The sequence below is a fragment of the Trichinella spiralis genome, assembly GCF_000181795.1.
Source record: "Trichinella spiralis strain ISS 195 chromosome Unknown Scfld1, whole genome shotgun sequence".
NCBI lineage: Eukaryota > Metazoa > Nematoda > Enoplea > Trichinellida > Trichinellidae > Trichinella > Trichinella spiralis.
Genome location: NW_003526940.1, coordinates 3,074,667 through 3,092,480, shown reverse-complemented (window position 1 = coordinate 3,092,480; position 17,814 = coordinate 3,074,667). Strand labels below are relative to the sequence as shown.

The window sequence follows — 17,814 nt, the reverse complement described above, 5'->3', positions numbered from 1 at the left end:
AATTAATAAACTGAACATCACATTGTTTCTGGGAGGTGTTCCATGCGATTTGAATCATAAATTTCTGTCCGCTGTTTTCAGGCTGCGTTAGCACAAAAATAACCACGACCCACTGAAACTGTACTTCATTCCATCGAACGTTATAAAATGACCGTGACCATACGCGGTTCCTAAAGTGGATATCATTTTCAATTTCATATTGTGATGTGCTTTTGGACAAACATTTTTTTACCAATAACTGCCGGTTCGTAGTTTTGACAACCAGAAGTTGCCCTACGCCAATAGTAAAATTCACAATGCCCCGCCCAACGACAACACACATCATAGGGAAGTAAGTCGTTGTAAAAATTTGACCAAGTTGGAACGTACAGCGGCTTTTTGAAAACATAGCCACCCCAAGGATTCGCCCTGTATGGAACACCGGCTGAAAAGTAGCGCAAATAATCTGTGCTTTGTTCATAATCTTGGGAAAACATCAACCATCCATTGTAATCATAGCAGCACATCTCGGTTCCACTGTCGGGCCTAAATTTTGAAGTTTCAAATTTTAAAAGCTAAACAAATCCAACTGATTCAAATTAATTCTACATCGAATTTGTAGATACAATGCAATGTTGGGCGCCTTTTGTGTAAATGCACGATGAATCGCCCATCATTTCACACGTAGGCAAAGGAGTGAATCGACCGAAGTCGTTCAAAGCTTGGGAAAGTGTGCACGGGCATGGTATATTCGTGTAAACGTTACGTAGAAAATTGTCCCTGAGACCATCGTAGTTGTACCATTCAATGCAAAGTTTCAGTGCCCAGTTTTCACCCAAATTTGCTTTCCACGTGTCCCTGAAGTACCAACCGAATGGCACAGCACCAGACCACATGACACTAAATCAAAAGAACTATCTTTGAAAATTATAACTTAAAAATAAATTTGCAAAAGTTCTCACTATTTTCCGTAATCTGTCTGGTCATCTTTTGACAAACGAATCTGTATAGCACCACCCCAAAACTTTCTCCAAAGATTTCCAACAATCAAAGATTTTGATAGCATTTTTTGATTGAAGGAAAATTTTCCAGTATTTTCAATATTTCTCGCTATTGCACCCACCTAAAAACATTGCTTTAAATGAAGAATTTAAAATATTTCATCACATGAATCTAATCAATTCCAATTAATAAAAGAAAATTATGACGAAAGTGATCAGAAAGTAAAGCAAAACTGCCTAATTTATAAGCAGACATATATATATTACAGCTTAGAATGTCAACCCGTAACGCTATCTAAATGTTTGAACAAAATAAAATAATAATAAATTTTGAATAAAAATATCTCACCTCAAGAAATTCACGATCAATTACATCTTCTCGGTAACCCCATAACACAATGTCTACTCTGGAACCTGCCTTTGAAGAAATGTTTGCAGCTGTCCAGGTTATAGTTAAATTTTCTATATCGGATAAATGCCAATAGTTTCTATGAGTAGAAGGGTCAATTTTGTCCGTATGACTCAACAAGCGCACTTCTGTCCTTGTCAAAGCTGGTGGATCTAAAATCCCGAACGATAGCATCGTTAAATTTAAAAAGCATCTTCTTTCAGTAATTACTCACGAATATAAAGTGAACTATACCAACTGTACGATCGACCATCTTGAGCAATTTGAATGGCAACCGGTCCAGTTTTGAAAATCATGTTGAACGGTACAATACAGCGCGCTTTTACCATACTAATCTAAAACGACACGCCTTATGCAACAGTATGCTTTTCTTTATAGTTCTTTGAATACATAAGCACAGTCGAAAATTTCTTCATCAATTTCCATAGTGATATAATCGTTTGGTCGAAAACAAGGACCAGAGACGTTAATTGAATTTCCCCCAATCATACCATTCCATGGATCAGAGGTGGTCAATTTGCCTGAGAAAAAAATAATAGTTTTAAAAATTTATAACAGCAAAATAGCAGAATTATACCATGAGAAGCATTTGAACATCCACCGTATACAATAGCTTCGTCCACTCTGGCCAGCCAACGCCCTTTTGTTTGCGTACTACTGAATTCAGCTAATTTGTATGAATCGCCTTGAGCTGAATAGGGAAATTCATAAAATCCAGTCCCATTGCCTCCGTTCATTCCAACCTTATATTTAAATAAAAAGTTGTAATTTTATTATTTTTCATCAATAATGTAAACATACAATTGCTGACTGACGACCTCCTCTTCCATGGAAAGCACCAGCTGAAGTAGAGGATGTATGATTTATATTGGCGTAATTGAAAACAACAAATGATCTGTGTTCATCAGTGGTCAACACCAATTGATAAGTGTTTTGCTGTATATATATATATATATATATATATATATATATATATATTAAAAGAATTTTATAATTAAGTTAAAAAGCTTTTAAAAAAACATCTACCCATTTCTTTATTTGATCATATTCATTAAGTTTGAGATACTTTGGCTGTCCACCGTATCCCATTCGTTCCCAAGTTACGATCAACGCATAATCCGCCGTATAGCCAATAGTTCCGACCATATTTTCCCGTATATCTCTACAGTTATTTCAATTAATAGCTATATATTTGTTGCAATGATTTTACCGAGTTATTGCGTCCAGTAAAGCAGGATCTTCTACCCTTCCCGGCTGTGATAAAAGACCGGCACGTTCTTGAGCATCCAGTGTTGCCAACTTCCAACGATACTGCGGTCTGGTGACAATACGATACCAAACGTGACTTATTTGGGTTTCTCCAACATGGACAAAACTCTGATCGCTCAAAAAAGCAGCAATAAAGCTGGGATCATGCTGCAACGGCCATAGTGGATTTGGAAAACTGTACGGAGGTTGTACATATTCCGGATAGCTGAACGCAACAAATCCTTCTGGATATATCTGAAACAAGGATTTGTTTCGTTAATTTACATCAAATATGCAAATAAAAGACACATGAACGACGTCAAAAGCTGTAAACTATTTCAGTTCGACTCTTTTTGAAAAGTTAATTTTTTACAATAAAGCATGAACGAGTTATATATTGGTGTTGTTATAATTTGTTATATACAAAATAAAGTGTATTTATTTACAGATGAAATAAAAATAAAAGTTACAAAGGAATAATTGAATCGAAAACCATAAAATGGAAAATAAAAATCCAAATCTATTTGCAAATCTTTCCAAGGTTGATCGGTCATGTCGATGTCGTGAAATTTTTCCCCAAACGGATACAAATTCCACCAGTCTAAATGAATAATAATAAATAATAATTTTGAAAACAATGCTTAAACCAACTTTCTTCAGCACGTCGGTCAATTTTTCCAGCTTGTACAGCATTCAGATTAGCTAAAACATTGATGGAATTGTTGGACAAATAAAAATTCAATGAATTATCATGCAGTTGAGAATTTGTCCTATTCGATCGAGATTCTATGGTAAATAAATCTGCCTTAAATGGATCTCTGACATTCCAAAATAATTCACCACAAGTCGGTTGCAAAAATGAGAAAGCGGCTATCAAAAAGCAAAACAAAAGCATGATCATTGGAACGATCGATTGTTTGTGATTATTGTTGGTTGATGCATCACTTTGCAGAAAGTGAAAAGGAAATGAAAAACTCGTCCACATTGTCAATAGCTTTGATCAACGAACGTCAGCTGAAGTTTCAATAATATCCAGCTCAGGTCAAGTTCAAAATCAAATATTGATCCTGCGCATCTTTGCATCTGACAATCCAGTTTTGTCCACCCCAAGTGCTTCAGTACATTGCAGGATGTAGCTGCGATTATAAATGCATGATATGAATTTCATCTTCATAATCCAATCATGGTCAGCGATCGTTAATTCAGTTCTATTCCGAAAATACAAATTCAACGTCCATTAATTGTCTGTCATATTTATTTTTTTTAAATAATAAAGCAAAACATATTTCAAAAAATACGAACAGTATTTACTTCAATCAATATGGTAAACAAATAAATCTGATTAAAGAGAAAAATTAATACATCGTTTAATAAATAATCCTTGTGTGCATTTTTTTTAAATAACAAATTTTATTTAAAAATGTTTATAAAAAATTGCGGTTGTTCTTACGCATAGTTAACATTTTTATCATGGAAAATCAGATGAGACATACAAGATGTGAAACCCAGTAAACTGATATAGCAGTGTCAAGCTTGTATGACGATAATACAGCAGCTGGCAATGATCAAGTGGAAAATAGAACAACTTTTAAAAGGGGAAAGTAAATTTCTCGATTTCTTTACAAATGGAAAGCCAAATTTAACTTTCATACTACTATGTTTGAAAAGTTAACATTTATTCATTCATAATAGTCTGTATTTATTAAATTATATGCTTATCGAAGAAATTAAAATTTAAATAAACGTTTTTATCCATGCCAAATAATTCCAAACTGCAGCGAACGCAATTTCTATCACATGATCATCTGGTGGATATGTTGACGCCAAAATGGCATACTGTATCCACGTATTATTTACTAAGCAGAATAGAGGACTGCCAGAATCTCCCTTAATTAAAAAAAAGCATGACAAGATATAAAATTAAATTTTTAAAAAGTCACAAACATGAAAGTACATCAAAGATATACTGGCCGTTGATTCGCCCATCAGCGCAAATTGGCTGTAGCCTAGAAGTAGCATCTGCCAGATACTTACATGGGATCACTCGAAGTCGCATTTGACTCAAAAATTTCCAATGACGATTCGTAACATCTGAACAAGAAAATATTGATAAACAAAAAAGAATAATAATCACTTTAATTTATATATAATTAGTGAAGAAAATTTTTTCACAATTTAACCTCCAATTTTTCCCCATCCTGCTGTATAGCATTCTCGAAAATCAGGCCGGTAATTACCAGACGGCGGTAAGCATATTGGCTGTATGTTATTGGTGAAAAGCACAGGTGTCGGAAATTTTACTATTCCAATATCATAAGCTTCAGTATTCCAAGTGAGAAAGTACGGATGAACAATATAGTTGTTCGATTTCAACGAAATTGTTGAATTACTTTTGATACCCAAGTAATTCAATCCAAATTTTGCATATACAATTCCTTTTCTATGATAGAAATCACTAAAAAAAGAAGCAAGCTTTATCACTCATTTGAAGCAAAGAAACAAACTAAATTTAAAAAAATGAATTTACGGCTATTTGCATGTAAGTAAAAATAGCCCCTTTTTTCTGAGTTGACATATTATACATTCAATTTACTTCTCAAATAACAAACAATGAGCGCTTGTAAGCACGATATTGGAATAATTAGCAAGTCCATTTGGCATCAAAGTGCCGCTGCACTGGTGAATATACATAATCCCTCCATAGGACATGTCCAATGTTAAACGAACCATAAATGGCAGAGAGTGCAGTTCAGATAAATAGCGCTTCATTCTTTTCGATGGGAGCGGATGAGAAAAGAGAAAATTCGATTTTACCTTGCCACAATTTTCTAAACTTGATTTGATCTAAACAAGCTTGCACTTTGAAATCTCAAAAATGAATAAACTAAAAAGAACAGATAAATACTTCAGTAATACAGCATAATAATAAGTGAATTAAAATAAAAAATTGCTTCATCTTCCGTATCTGCAGGTTATTGCACGAAGTATTTGGACTAATTTTCAGATTAACTTGATCGCTCACAGATTTGACAGCAAGAAATATATTATAAATGGCAAAATGTATTATTATTGCATACCAAATTGCACATGGAAATTCCTTCTGTCAACAAAAATTTTCAGTTAGCTCATTAATAAATTTAACTAACCTTTTGAGAACATTAATTTTAAATCAAGATTTAAAATCATTCAGTCTTAAAGCAACCCATTTAATTTTACCCCGATTCAATTTTACATCAATGAACCGAGTTTATTTAAGATTAAATACGTTTGAATTTAGATACACAGTACGTAAGGCAATTAAACACGCAACTTTTCGTTTGCATAAAATTCCATGTTTCGAACATAACTTTCACTTTTGCAAAATGTAGCAAACAACATTATTTTAATCAGTCATATTTATTTGTAAAAGCATGTTCAACAAAAAGAAGTCCATCAACAACAATACATATATGAGAAATGAATAATAAACAAATGGAAACTTCGCAAACTTGAGAAAAATTTAACCCTCATCCGGGCGGCAAATTTTACACCTTAATCCGGACACCTGTCTACATATTTAGACACAAGAAGTTTCGTCATATTTATTCCCTGTACGTGATGTTAAAATGATTATTTTTTCAACTACTAATAATAATTTCACAAATAGAATGTTTATTTTATTCAATGCAAGCGCTACACGATATATTAGTGATTTTATGGCTGCTATGCACATACTTTTTTACATGAATGGCAGCGGTTTTACGTTGATTTTCGACGTCCTTGCTCTCGGCATTTTGATGAATTTTATCGTTTCATAACTGATATCTGTAACATTTATGATTTTGGGGCAGCCTGTAGTGGATGAAGGCATGTTTAGTTTGGGCATAGATTTTTTCATTTTGATACCTCATTTCGATATGTTGTCTGACCAGCTGAAAGCTCTCTCATAAACGCTTCTTTGTCTTCTAATAACTTTGCTGATGTCTCATCAATAAAAATGCGTTGTTGATGCACACCTCAACCATGAAATGCAACATCAGCATGGTGTATCAGCAGTTGGGCTTTTTTTATATCAAAAATCTTCTATTCTTGCATCCATGCTATCCACACATCCTTTGCCAAGATTATAGCCATTTATGATGTTTGGTCTTTTGTCACCTTGCTGGTTGTCTACTGCCAACTTTGCGTGGCATTAAGTCAACAGAAGAACATTATTGCTGCTATTCCTTGGCACGTAATTGATCATCGTTACCTTTTTGCTGTGCTCATAAACAGCTAATGTCGAGTAAGGATCACGTCGTGCTGCTTTACGCAAACATGCTAGAACATCTCGGCAAACATGTGCCAACACTGTACCAATAGCTGTAATATCATGCTTAAGAAAATGTTGCACAGTGGAATGCGATGTCAAATAACGGTCCATAAAAGCATTTCTATTACATTTCACAAATGGCTGTGCTAATTGCTCAACTTTGGTGCTTGCTAGATCAATTTGGCGTTCTTCACTACTTCTGCCAGCATATAACAAACCTTTCAGAGCATAACCATTCACCGCGCCACATATCCAGTTGATCTTCACATCGCACTTTCCTGGTCAAATGGTCAATACGTATGGTAAAATGCAAAAGTGGCAATCACAACTGATTATTTATAGCAATGAATAGCTGCGTAATGGATATCGCTCATCCAGTTTTTGAAGCTTCCATAAACAACTGACTGTTTTTGTCACATATTCAGCTAATAACAGTGACTCTTACAAACGCCTAGAAGGTCTAAGAGTTCTGACAGACACTCATGAATACCTGCTAGCCGTTTCAAGGCTTGATAACCATTGCTGTTCAAATCGGTCGTACCATGAAAGTCAGCGATTGGACCGTTTCCAGGGTCCGGCTGCTTCGTTTTAAGCAGCGACATGAAGACCTCTGATGATGACACATCGCTTTCCTCTATATTTTTCCGCAAGGTAGTCAGCGCATGGAATTGCGTTGTGATCCCGTCACGAAAGAATCCCACTTGTTGTGCGTTATTTCACGCTACAGGGAGGCTGCACCAAGCAGAAAATGTGTCACTGTACGGCAACACTGGATTATTTTTTGCTGTGTTGTTGAGCTGTCGAACAACTTTAAGCGCGCTCCATGACAGGCAGTCACGCAGAGCCAGGATCTTGGTCGCATCGCTCACATCACACCTCAAATCGACGCATACTTCGAACTGGTCTCAGAGTTGAGAAAAACGTAATTTGCCGCTATCAAAAGTGGACATCTTCCATTCTGCTAACTACTTCGTAAGCACCTCAGTTCCTCCATGTCGAGCTGGAGCGAGCATTTCTCTTGCTGTAAGTTCTGTTTTCTCAGTGGCCACATCAACACCGGATTGCGATAAGCCTCTGCTAACTTTTGATGCTTCGCCCACATCTCTTCCAGTTGTCACAAGTAACTTCAGTTCCTCAGGATAACCATATAAGACGTTGCCATCCGTTTCGGCGTTTGATCGTACTAAATGTAACTCTGTTCTTTTGCGCCATTGCGCCTTTTTTGCCATCTCAGTTGGTGAACATTACAATCAGATCTTTAATGGATCTGAATCATTCTGCAGATTGCTATATCGACAAGTCCGGCTCTAAGTAACAATATGCAAGTGCTATCAAAACAAAAAGCAGACTGTATACTAACTCTCAGCATTAGTAGACTGTATTTTGCATAGCGACTGATTTCAAAGTTCGACCGCTCAGCAAGTGGAACAAAAGCTGAAATTTGGCAGATGGCTTTTATTCAGAAGTCTATGATGTAACATTTCAACGACAATCAGCAATACAGATTAAGTACGATTCACCAGATGAAGCTTATATGCCCGGACCAGAACTCAAATACACCAACGGTAATAGTTCGCACTCAATCTGGTAATTATATACGATTGCGTCCTCACAACTCACACTCTTCACGGCACCATTCTTTGATTTCACACTGATAATCACTGATTTCATGCTCGCGGTTCGCATTTTTTTATTCCATCCAGAAGGCGGAAGTAAAACAAAAAACAGCCCGCAGAATCAAAAGTATTACGAGGCCACGGGCGCAGCGTTGTACAATAGTGTACTCCGGTGCCAGTGGATAGCTGAAACTTACCATCTTTTACCAGCGGCGCAGTAATTCTCAGAAAATTGTCCTGAAAGTGACAGTGCCGGCGAAGCACAACGTAACGTTCTCTTACCTGCTTCGTAGCGAGGTTTAACCCTAATCCTAAACAAACGATGTTTGAAACAGTGCTATGATTTAAATACAAATAATTAGCCTTATTAATTCCAAAACTTTCGATAAAATTTTATGCTCTATTTTCACAGTTAATGCTTTTGATCTATGATGTTTTTAAACGATTGTTTCATGTTTACTATTCATATTCCGGGCACCTGTCTACATATGTAGACACATAACACTTTCTCTTATTTTTATTCTTATACTGAAATAATCCACATGTTTGTAGTAGCTAAAATGCTCAGAGGTTACCACATTGATTATTTTTGAATGTGGTCCATGTTCGTGTGCTTTATGGAATCTGCGATAAAGTTTCCTTGAATTTTATAGAGTAGATTAGACAAAAAGGGTGTCAACACCAAAGATAAATACAGTATGCTTCATGAGTGTCTGTCAGTGATCTCAGACCTTCTTGATGTTTGTTTAAGAATCACTGTTATTAGCTGAATATGTGACAAAAACAGTCAGTTATTAATAGAAGCTTTAAAAACTGGATGAGCGATATCCATTATGAAGCTATTCATTGCTATAAATAATCGGTTGTGGCGAACCTGCGAAGGCCACTTTTGCATTTTACCATACGCATTGACCATTTGACCAGGAAAGTGCGGTGCGAAGATCAAGTGGATATGTGACGCAGAGAATGGTTATGCTCTGAAAAGTTTGTTATATATTGGCAGAAGTAGTAAAGAACCCCAAATGGGTCTAGCAAGCACCAAAGTTGGGCAATTGGCACAGCCATTTGTGAACTTTTAACAGAAACATTTATATGGACTGTTATTTTACATCATATTCCACTGTGAAACATCTTTTTGAGCAGGATCTTACAGCTATTGGTACAGGGATTGCACATCGCCGTGATGTTCTAGCATGTTTGCATAAAGCAGCACGACGTGATCTTTTGCTCTACATTAGCTGTTTGTGAGCACAACAAAAAAATAACGATGATCAATTACGTGCCAAGGAAAAACAGCAATAATGTTCTTCTGTTGATTTCATGCCACGCAAAGTTCAAAATAGACAACCAGTGAGGTGTGACAAAAGACCAAACATCATAAATGGCTATAATCTTGGCAAAGGATGTGTGGATAGCATGGATGCAAGAATAGAAGATTTTTGATATAAAAAAAGCCCAACTGCTGATACACCATGCTGATGTTGCATTTCATGGTTGAGGTGTGCATCAACAACGCATTTTTATTGATGAGACATCAGCAAAGTTATCAGAAGACAAAGAAGCGTTTATGAGAGAGCTTTCAGCTGGTCAAACAACATATCGAAATGAGGTATCAAAATGAAAAAATCTATGCACAAACTAAACATATCTTCATCCACTACAGACTGCCCTAAAATCATAAATGTTACAGATATCAGTTATAGAACGATAAAATCCATCAAAATGCCGAGAGCAAGGACGTCGAAAATGAGCGTACATGCGCTGCCATTCATGTAAAAAAGTATATACATAGCAGCCATAAAATCACTAAAATATCGTGTAGCGCTTGCATTGAATAAAATAAATAATGTATTTTTGAAATTATCATTAGTTCTTGAAAAAATAATCTGTTTAACATCATGTACAGGGATTAAGCATGACGAAACTTCTAGTGCCTACATATGTAGACAGGTGCCCGGATTAAGGTGTAAAATTTGCCGCACAGATGAAGGCTAAACTGCCGTCAACAGTTGTCAGCTGCATCCATTATCCATCTGTTCACTGCAAACGATGCCGTGAACTCTTCGATAATTGATGGTGGACTGTATATTTCGTATCTAGCGGCGACTGAAACTTGGAGAGTGCCGAACAGAGACATGACGAAAATTACGGGGTAGAAGAAACTTTATTTTATCACGCTTATACACACAACACTAGTATAATTCTCTGGCACTGAAGTATTATGATACATAAGTTCAAATGTTACAGTATTCTTGCTATTTTGTCAGGAACATTATCAATTTAAATAAAAAAAACAATTTTTACTATAAATCGCTGATATTTTATTCTCTTAAAAATAAAATAAATAAGTAAATAAAATTAAATAAAATAAAATAAAAGCATTTAATTTCTGAAAAAATAATTACATGTACTTACATTTTATTAATCGTACTGTATTCTTCATCTACTTGGCACGTTTAATAAGATCAATTTTGAAAAAACATTCTCAAATGATAGTTTCGCTTTTGTTCGTTTATAAAACGAACAATTCAAGAAAAAGAAACAAACGGATTCCTTTTGTTGTTTCTCTGAGCAGAATTGCAATTTGCAAAGCTAGCAAACTGAAGCTGTTAAAAATTTTATATAAATTTTGCATTGTTAAATGGTATGAAAAAGAAAAAAACCGTATTGTGAAACTGAATATTTTATGCGCAGCGAAAAATGAGATCAAGGGGAGAAAAACAAATAAGTGAATGAAAAAGTGCTTCAATTTTCATTGACCCATCCTTTGATTAAACGGTCGTTTTCTAAGGCGCCGGATGCGATCAACTGTTGTTTCGGATGACAAGCAATGGCTAGCACAACGTCCACATGACCGTTCAGTTGTTGGACCACATCCTTGGTTTGCAAATCCCACAGATAAATCATTCGATCTTCACTCCCACTGACTACCCACCTGTTGTTGTAAGTGAAATCGACAGCGATGCAATATTTTTCATTCTTATGACCAGTAAACTGGCGCATGCATTTGCCAGTGCGAACGTCCCATATTTTGATCTTACTTTCCAACGACGCGGCCATGATGTACAGACCGTTTGGGGAAAATTTCACATACGAGATCGGTGGATGATCTTCATCGACCAACGTTTTTACGCACTGACCACTTGCCGAATCCCACAGTCGGACCAGTCCGTCGTAGCTGCCAGAACAGAACAAAGAACCGTCACAGTTGTAATGCACGCCGGATACAGGTTCCGAATGGGCAGGAAGCCATTTCAAACAACTTCCGGTTCGCACATCCCACAAACGTACGCATTCGTCCACGGAACCGGAAACGATCATGTTCGACTGAGGATTGAAAGAACAACTGAATACGTAGTTACTGTGACCAGTGAGAGTTTTCAAGCACCGGCAAGAGGCGAAATCGAAAATTTTCAATGTCTTATCATCGCTGGCAGAACAGATGTACCGATTATCCGAGGTCCAGCTTATGTCGTTCAGGCCGAGCTTGTGCCCTTGGATACGCTTTTCGAATTTTCCATCCAATGCGCCGTAAATCAGAATCTGAGCATCAGCCCCGGCGCTGGCCAGCCACTGCCCATCGCGGCTGAATTTCACCGCTGACAAACCACGACTATGACCGGCCAACGAGTATTTCAGTGCGTAATTCGGTTCTTGCTTGGAATTGGAAACTTCGCTGCTCACTTTTTTTGGCGTACAGTCCTCCATCGGTTCATCTTCTGTTGTCTCCATTTGAACAGGATTTTTAAATTCTCGATCGATCAATCTGATAATGAATAACTATTATATCGTGCACAACTTTTTCGTTTTTAAATTATCTTTTTTAATAAATGACATGCAAAAACAACAAAACGAACAATAAAAGCAGTATGCATTTGCAATGAATTAAAAATTATTGAATTTAATTAATTAATGAAACCTAGAAAATAATAAACATTTTCGAAAAAATTCATTCAATTTAAATTCATTTTGACAAAAATTTTTGAATTGTTATAATCAAAATTTACCCTATTGAACAACGCTTGAAAAGTATTCCATAAAAAGAAGATTAAAAATAAAATCAATAATTAAAAACTGTGGCACACAAATTATCCCACCCAGTACTTTAAAAATATAATTAATCACACATGTACAGTATACTTTAATTAAGTAAAATAAAATAAAGGATTGATAATTTAATAAATGTATTTTACACTTTAAATTAATTTAAAAAATGTCAATAAAATGAAATTGAAAATATTTAAAATTCTACATACCTACTTACATTAAATAAATGTATATTGATGCCCACGTGATCAAATGTCATGTTCTTTTAATATTTGGTTAAAAGTAGTTAACATCAGTAAATTGGCAGCATGCATAGACAACAGATTAGTATAAAGTTGAAAATTATCAATAATTTTTATTAATTTTTCTTAAAAGTAATGAAATTGTTCAAATGACTTGATTTGAATTTTAAGTTTTCGTTGCTTTTTAAATTAACTTCAATGATAGAGATAGTTTGCGCATTTGGTATACTGTATTGTCGCCTAATAATCCATCATACTGTGTTTAGTGATATTTATTCCGTTTGGTGAAATACTTTTCTTTTGTGCTGTTCAACTTTGTACTTACTTTTAATCTTGTTGAAATAATATCGAAAAAGGATAAATCATTTTATGTTTGCCAAGAATAAAATATATTTCTTGAAAGATGAGTAGCTGGTCAAGTTTTACTGCACTCGCCAAGTCGGCTTTATACAATGCACAGAAAAAGATCGATTTGGTTCTTGATATTCAGGATGAGAGTGACAGTGATTCGAAGCCTTATGGTACTACTGTGCATCTTGCCATTGTTGTATTCGCTGCTGATTATTTAAAGTTTTGTATTTCGATAATTTTGAAAAGTTGATCATTTTATTTTGTTGTGTACTTTCAGTTGGTGTTTTTATTGAGTTCACTTCTTTGTTGTGGTGGCTTTTTTTGAAGAATAATTTTTAAATTTCATTTCACTATTATTTGATGTGTAAATTAGAATTTTGTTGTAAAAGTAATATTTTTCGTTGTTGTTTGAAGATGTAGTTGAAATTGCCAAGTCTGGTGATGATGAAAGTTCCAATTGGATTGCCAGTCGTATGGGGATCGATGCGAAAAGCCGTACAATGGCTGCTTGGCCGGTGTTGTCGAGCTCCGGCTCTCCGCCTTGCAGTACGGACAGTGGAGATGAAGTATCGGCGTTTGCTGGTGTCGAATACGACGTACATTCGTGTGTAAATTTTCTGATAAGTGAAGTGTGCAGTCGGGTGGAGCCGACAACGATGACGAAAGAGGATGACTATTGTTCGGATCCGCTTGGGAATGCCGGCTCGGCGTTCAGCAGCTACGTGTACATCCCAGGAGGCTGTTCAACGTCGACAGCTTCGTCCAAGTACAGGAAAAAGGAATCTGCAAGCAAGGGGAATGGTGGTGGTTCGGTGTGCACTTCGCCTACAGAAGAGGCGGACACCGCCACAACGTCCAGCGACATCGAAGTTATTGGAACGTCGATTGAGGATTATTGTTCGGATAATGGGAATGGCAATGAAGCCAGACTGGCTTGTTTGTCCGATTTGAATGGCAAACAAAGCTCGTACGCGCTTTTTCGATTGTCCTTGCAAAAGCGACATCCGAACGAGTTGAAATGTAAAAAAAGGTTGTCATATTTGATTTTGATTTTGTTTTCAATTATTGAAAAATGTTTAGCCCAAAATGACGCTCATTTGAATGAAATGTTGCACATATACGAAAAAGTGAGTGCAGAAATTGGTGTCCAGTTGAAGCGAGTATTGTCATTTTTTACGACGGTTCAAAATTTGTTTAGAAAATTGCAGAGCTTACTGACAAGCTGGCCGCCGAGGATAGTACAAATTCTGCTTTGAGCGACGTGAACAGTCGATTGATTAAAGAGAATGAAAAATTGAAATCGTGAATTTTGTTTGTTTGTTTGTTTGTTTGTTTTTTAATTTTGAAATATTTGTAGATTATTACAGCATGCACGTGAAAATGAGAATCGAATTGAACAGTTGTTGGAAGAAGGAGAGCGACTTTCGAAAAAAGAACTGCAGCAAAGTAATATTATTAAATTATTACGTCAGAAAGAAAAAGAATCGAGCAACACAATTACTAAGATGAGGTAAATTTGAATGGCGCATATTGAAGTAATATATTTTTTATTTCTCTGTTTGTTTGTATGTTTGTTTCAGTGTTGCAGTGAATGAATTGGAATCGGTGAAAAAAGTTCTCAAAAAGAAGGAAAATTTAACCGAAGAGCAACAAGGTTGTTTGTAAAATTTTGTTCCATAATTTTGAATGTGATATTTATTGTGTAAGGTTTTTTATGTGTGTGTAGAACAAATAACTAATTTGCAAAAAAAGCTTCAACAGCAGGATGTTGTGGTGGGAAAATTGCAAAGCAAAATTGAAGAATACGAAGCTACATGCAATCTCTTCGAAGCTAAGATGAAAGCTATGTCAATGTTGGTTTTTTGAATTTGCAGTATATCTATCTATATAGAAAGAGAAAAGTGTGTTTTCAAATATTGACGAGTGAAAAATGTTTCAGAGATTTGGCAGATGTTACAGCTTTAAAAGTGGCTTCTGAATTTGAAGTTCAAGTTAGCGTATAATTTAAATTACAAAAAAAGGTATTACGATTGTTATTATTATTAAATTTGTTTCAGAAGTTGAAAGAATTGACCGTCCAAAACAAAGAAATGGAATTGCGTGAAAAATTACAATTACAAGAACGTCATTTTTCCCAAGAAAAGGCAGCTTTATTAAAACAAGTTTCGTAATGAAAAAAAATTATTTTCCAGAAAAATATAAAAGTTTATTGTGTTTTTATTTTTGTTAATTGTAATAATTTTTTTTGTTGTATGTTGACAGGTTGATCATTTGACAGCGCAAAGTAAAGAAATAAGAGATGAAAGTTTGCGCCGTGAAAGCGCGTTGAAATGGGAAAATAGTCAGCTTCAGCAAGTGAAAAATATACATTATTCTTTTTTTTTTGATTGAAAAAATTATTATGATAATTTTGTTTATTATTATTATTTTAGAAATTGCAAGATTTTGAAACTTTCAAACAAGACATGAGCGAAAGTGTTGCTGTCGGTATGTTGTGAATATTATTTATTGATTATTTGTTGTTTAAAGAGAAATAGAAGAAGGCTTTTTTTGCGCAGCTTCTAGACCGTTGTTTGATCAGATTTATGATTTGCAAGCAACAATTGCAACACAACGTAATCAGTGGGAATCGGTGGAAAGAGCGTTGAACGAAAAAATCAGTAAAAGCAATGGCAAATTGTTGAATTTTTAATATTTTATTAATTTTCTCTTTTATCTCATTTTTTTCCATTTCTTCTCGAGAACATGGTGAAAAGAAGCTTGGTGAAGCGTTGGGAAAAGTTGGCGAATTGGAAATGGCCGTTTCTGCAACGAAAAGTCAACTGAAGCGTGTTGAAGATGAATTACAAGCAACTTTTGAAGAAAGGGATCATCTTCGAACTGATTTGCAAATTGCAAAGCAGCAACTTTCAACGTTTTCTCAAAATCAAGAAAAGTGATTCGTTTGTACTTGTTTGTTTGTTTGTTTGTTTGTTTGTTTATTTGTTGTGCATATGTATATGTATTTTTTTAAATATATTATTAATTGACAGGTTTGACGAGATGCTGATGCGAGAAAAACGACATTCACTACCGGTTGAAGCTATTGACGTGGAGAAAATGTTCAACGTAAAATAAAAATGAAAAGAAATAATTTTTTTTAAGCATGCTTCAAGTTTTCAGTAAGCTTGTTAATTATTTAGGAAAAATGCGAACATTTGGAAGCGGAATATCGTAAAACAGTTCAACAATTGGAAGATCAATTGGCAGAGAGCGTAAGTCGCAATTTATTATTATTTTTTATAATTAAATAATTATTTCTTTAGAGGTTCATTGATTATTTATTTTTCAGAAGTTGAAGAATGAAAATTTAGAATTTGAATTAGCTGAATTAAAACGTTCCTCGGCACTTTGTACTTCCCAACGAGAAGAAGAAGAGTACGGTATTATTCCTGTTCAACAAAATGAAAATTTTACGACCAATGTATTGAAAAACAATAATAATAATAATAATAATGAGTTAATATTTATTCATTTTTAAGGAAAATAGAGCTAGTTTTTCCATATCCGAGCAGGTCTCGTTTTCAGAAAAATTGTGTGATAAATTGCAGTTGAAAGAAAATGAACTTGCCTTGGTCAAAGTATGATGATAATTTTCAATTATTTTTGTTTCTCATTGAAATGAACAGAAATTTCGCTTGTTGTTTGTATAAGTGAAAATAAAATTTCCATATTTTTGTTTCAAAATTTTAGAACGAACTGAGACAACTTCAAGTTGGTCGTGAACGTTTAGCAGCTGAAGTGATCCGATTGACGAACAGTTGCAACGAATTGCAAGCGAACTTGAATGCTAACAGTGAGCTGAACGTTCTACATCAGGTTTGTTTGTTTCTACATATATATATATTTCTTCTATTCTATTCTTGGTGATGATGATTGCAATTTTTTGCATGTTAGGATTTGAACGAAAAGCATCAGGCATTGTTGCAAATGTACGGTGAAAAAGTGGAAGAAAATGAAAGCTTACTGCAAGAATTGCAAGAGGTGAAACGGATGTTTCGTTTACAGGTTTGCGTTTTTTTAATAATCGATCGATCGATCGATTGATTAATTGATTGATTACATTTCAGTTAGAAAAATTGCTCAACAGCAACGACAACAGTTCTGCAATTTCCGGTGATGCATCGCCATCTTTACCATAATATTATTTGCGTTATTATTATTATTTTTTTGTGATGCTTGAAAATGAAAGGAAACAATTAAATCAGAAAAAAAACGAAAGTATATTGGTTTTTAGACTGAACAATAAAAAAAAGTATGTATACACACGGAACAAGCATGACAACAGACTGGATCACAGAGACTGAGGGAAAAAAATGCAATAATAGAAAAACCAGCAAATAAATCATCAACACATCTATCTATCTATCTATCTATGCAGAGCACAGTTGCGTGATTAGTTAGTTAGTTGTTGTTAAATATTATACACATGCGTATAGTACATATATATATATATATATATATATATATATATATATATATAGATTATACATGATTGCTTGTTGTTAGAGGTGGAAAGAGAAGATGTACGACTGTAGATTATCATCTCTTTTTCAATTCATCATCATCACAGTAGAAAAATGAACGAACG

At 34.9% G+C, this 17,814-nt stretch overlaps 5 protein-coding genes across 5 annotated transcripts; 1 reads left to right on the top strand and 4 right to left on the bottom strand.

The window, feature by feature from the left end:
- Positions 1 to 320: 320 nt before the first annotated feature.
- Positions 321 to 3,330, bottom strand: Tsp_09088 (putative sushi domain protein; the record flags this gene model as incomplete). Its single annotated transcript, XM_003382196.1, has 8 exons — positions 3,289 to 3,330; positions 2,600 to 2,892; positions 2,416 to 2,551; positions 1,604 to 1,724; positions 1,330 to 1,541; positions 942 to 1,102; positions 589 to 879; positions 321 to 525 (listed from the first exon to the last, which is right to left on the bottom strand). Coding segments are annotated over exons 1-8 (1,461 nt in total), but the record flags the coding sequence as incomplete, so codon positions are not given.
- A 1,243-nt stretch (positions 3,331 to 4,573) lies between these two features.
- Tsp_09087 (putative elastase-2B) lies at positions 4,574 to 5,406 on the bottom strand. Its single transcript, XM_003382195.1, has 3 exons — positions 5,231 to 5,406; positions 4,818 to 5,092; positions 4,574 to 4,728 (listed from the first exon to the last, which is right to left on the bottom strand). The coding sequence occupies exons 1-3, from the start codon at positions 5,404 to 5,406 to the stop codon at positions 4,574 to 4,576; spliced, it is 606 nt and encodes a 201-aa protein (XP_003382243.1).
- Positions 5,407 to 6,808: 1,402 nt separating this feature from the next.
- Positions 6,809 to 8,157, bottom strand: Tsp_09086 (hypothetical protein). Its single transcript, XM_003382194.1, has 3 exons — positions 7,909 to 8,157; positions 7,419 to 7,560; positions 6,809 to 7,206 (listed from the first exon to the last, which is right to left on the bottom strand). The coding sequence occupies exons 1-3, from the start codon at positions 8,155 to 8,157 to the stop codon at positions 6,809 to 6,811; spliced, it is 789 nt and encodes a 262-aa protein (XP_003382242.1).
- A 2,389-nt stretch (positions 8,158 to 10,546) lies between these two features.
- Tsp_09085 (WD repeat-containing protein 5) lies at positions 10,547 to 12,850 on the bottom strand. Its single transcript, XM_003382193.1, has 4 exons — positions 12,801 to 12,850; positions 11,305 to 12,310; positions 11,092 to 11,144; positions 10,547 to 10,706 (listed from the first exon to the last, which is right to left on the bottom strand). Exons 1-4 carry the CDS (start codon positions 12,848 to 12,850, stop codon positions 10,547 to 10,549), a joined length of 1,269 nt encoding a protein of 422 aa, XP_003382241.1.
- A 386-nt stretch (positions 12,851 to 13,236) lies between these two features.
- Positions 13,237 to 17,365, top strand: Tsp_09084 (conserved hypothetical protein). Its single transcript, XM_003382192.1, is given in 20 exon segments — positions 13,237 to 13,429; positions 13,599 to 14,204; positions 14,265 to 14,344; positions 14,383 to 14,486; positions 14,542 to 14,694; positions 14,765 to 14,838; positions 14,911 to 15,041; positions 15,059 to 15,175; positions 15,242 to 15,346; positions 15,447 to 15,539; positions 15,617 to 15,671; positions 15,725 to 15,844; positions 15,927 to 16,119; positions 16,217 to 16,292; positions 16,367 to 16,438; positions 16,516 to 16,647; positions 16,706 to 16,804; positions 16,917 to 17,042; positions 17,121 to 17,231; positions 17,294 to 17,365. 20 exon segments carry the CDS (start codon positions 13,237 to 13,239, stop codon positions 17,363 to 17,365), a joined length of 2,712 nt encoding a protein of 903 aa, XP_003382240.1.
- The last annotated feature ends 449 nt before the right edge of the window (positions 17,366 to 17,814 follow it).

Coding starts and splice junctions, on each gene's coding strand:
- Tsp_09087 (XM_003382195.1), bottom strand. CDS start 5,406: ATGAAGCGCTATTTATCTGAACTGCACTCTCTGCCATTTATGGTTCGT. Junction 5,093..5,230: donor CATTGTTTGTTATTTGAGAA/GTAAATTGAATG, acceptor TTCTTTTTTTAG/TGATTTCTATCATAGAAAAG. Junction 4,729..4,817: donor AGGATGGGGAAAAATTGGAG/GTTAAATTGTGA, acceptor TTTCTTGTTCAG/ATGTTACGAATCGTCATTGG.
- Tsp_09086 (XM_003382194.1), bottom strand. CDS start 8,157: ATGGCAAAAAAGGCGCAATGGCGCAAAAGAACAGAGTTACATTTAGTA. Junction 7,561..7,908: donor CTCGACATGGAGGAACTGAG/GTGCTTACGAAG, acceptor AAAAATATAGAG/GAAAGCGATGTGTCATCATC. Junction 7,207..7,418: donor AGCCTTGAAACGGCTAGCAG/GTATTCATGAGT, acceptor CCATTTGACCAG/GAAAGTGCGATGTGAAGATC.
- Tsp_09085 (XM_003382193.1), bottom strand. CDS start 12,850: ATGACATTTGATCACGTGGGCATCAATATACATTTATTTAATGTAAGT. Junction 12,311..12,800: donor CATTTATTTAATGTAAGTAG/GTATGTAGAATT, acceptor ATTCATTATCAG/ATTGATCGATCGAGAATTTA. Junction 10,707..11,091: donor AGAAACAACAAAAGGAATCC/GTTTGTTTCTTT, acceptor GATAAAATAAAG/TTTCTTCTACCCCGTAATTT.
- Tsp_09084 (XM_003382192.1), top strand. CDS start 13,237: ATGAGTAGCTGGTCAAGTTTTACTGCACTCGCCAAGTCGGCTTTATAC. Junction 14,205..14,264: donor ACATCCGAACGAGTTGAAAT/GTAAAAAAAGGT, acceptor AAAAATGTTTAG/CCCAAAATGACGCTCATTTG. Junction 16,439..16,515: donor AAGATCAATTGGCAGAGAGC/GTAAGTCGCAAT, acceptor TTTATTTTTCAG/AAGTTGAAGAATGAAAATTT.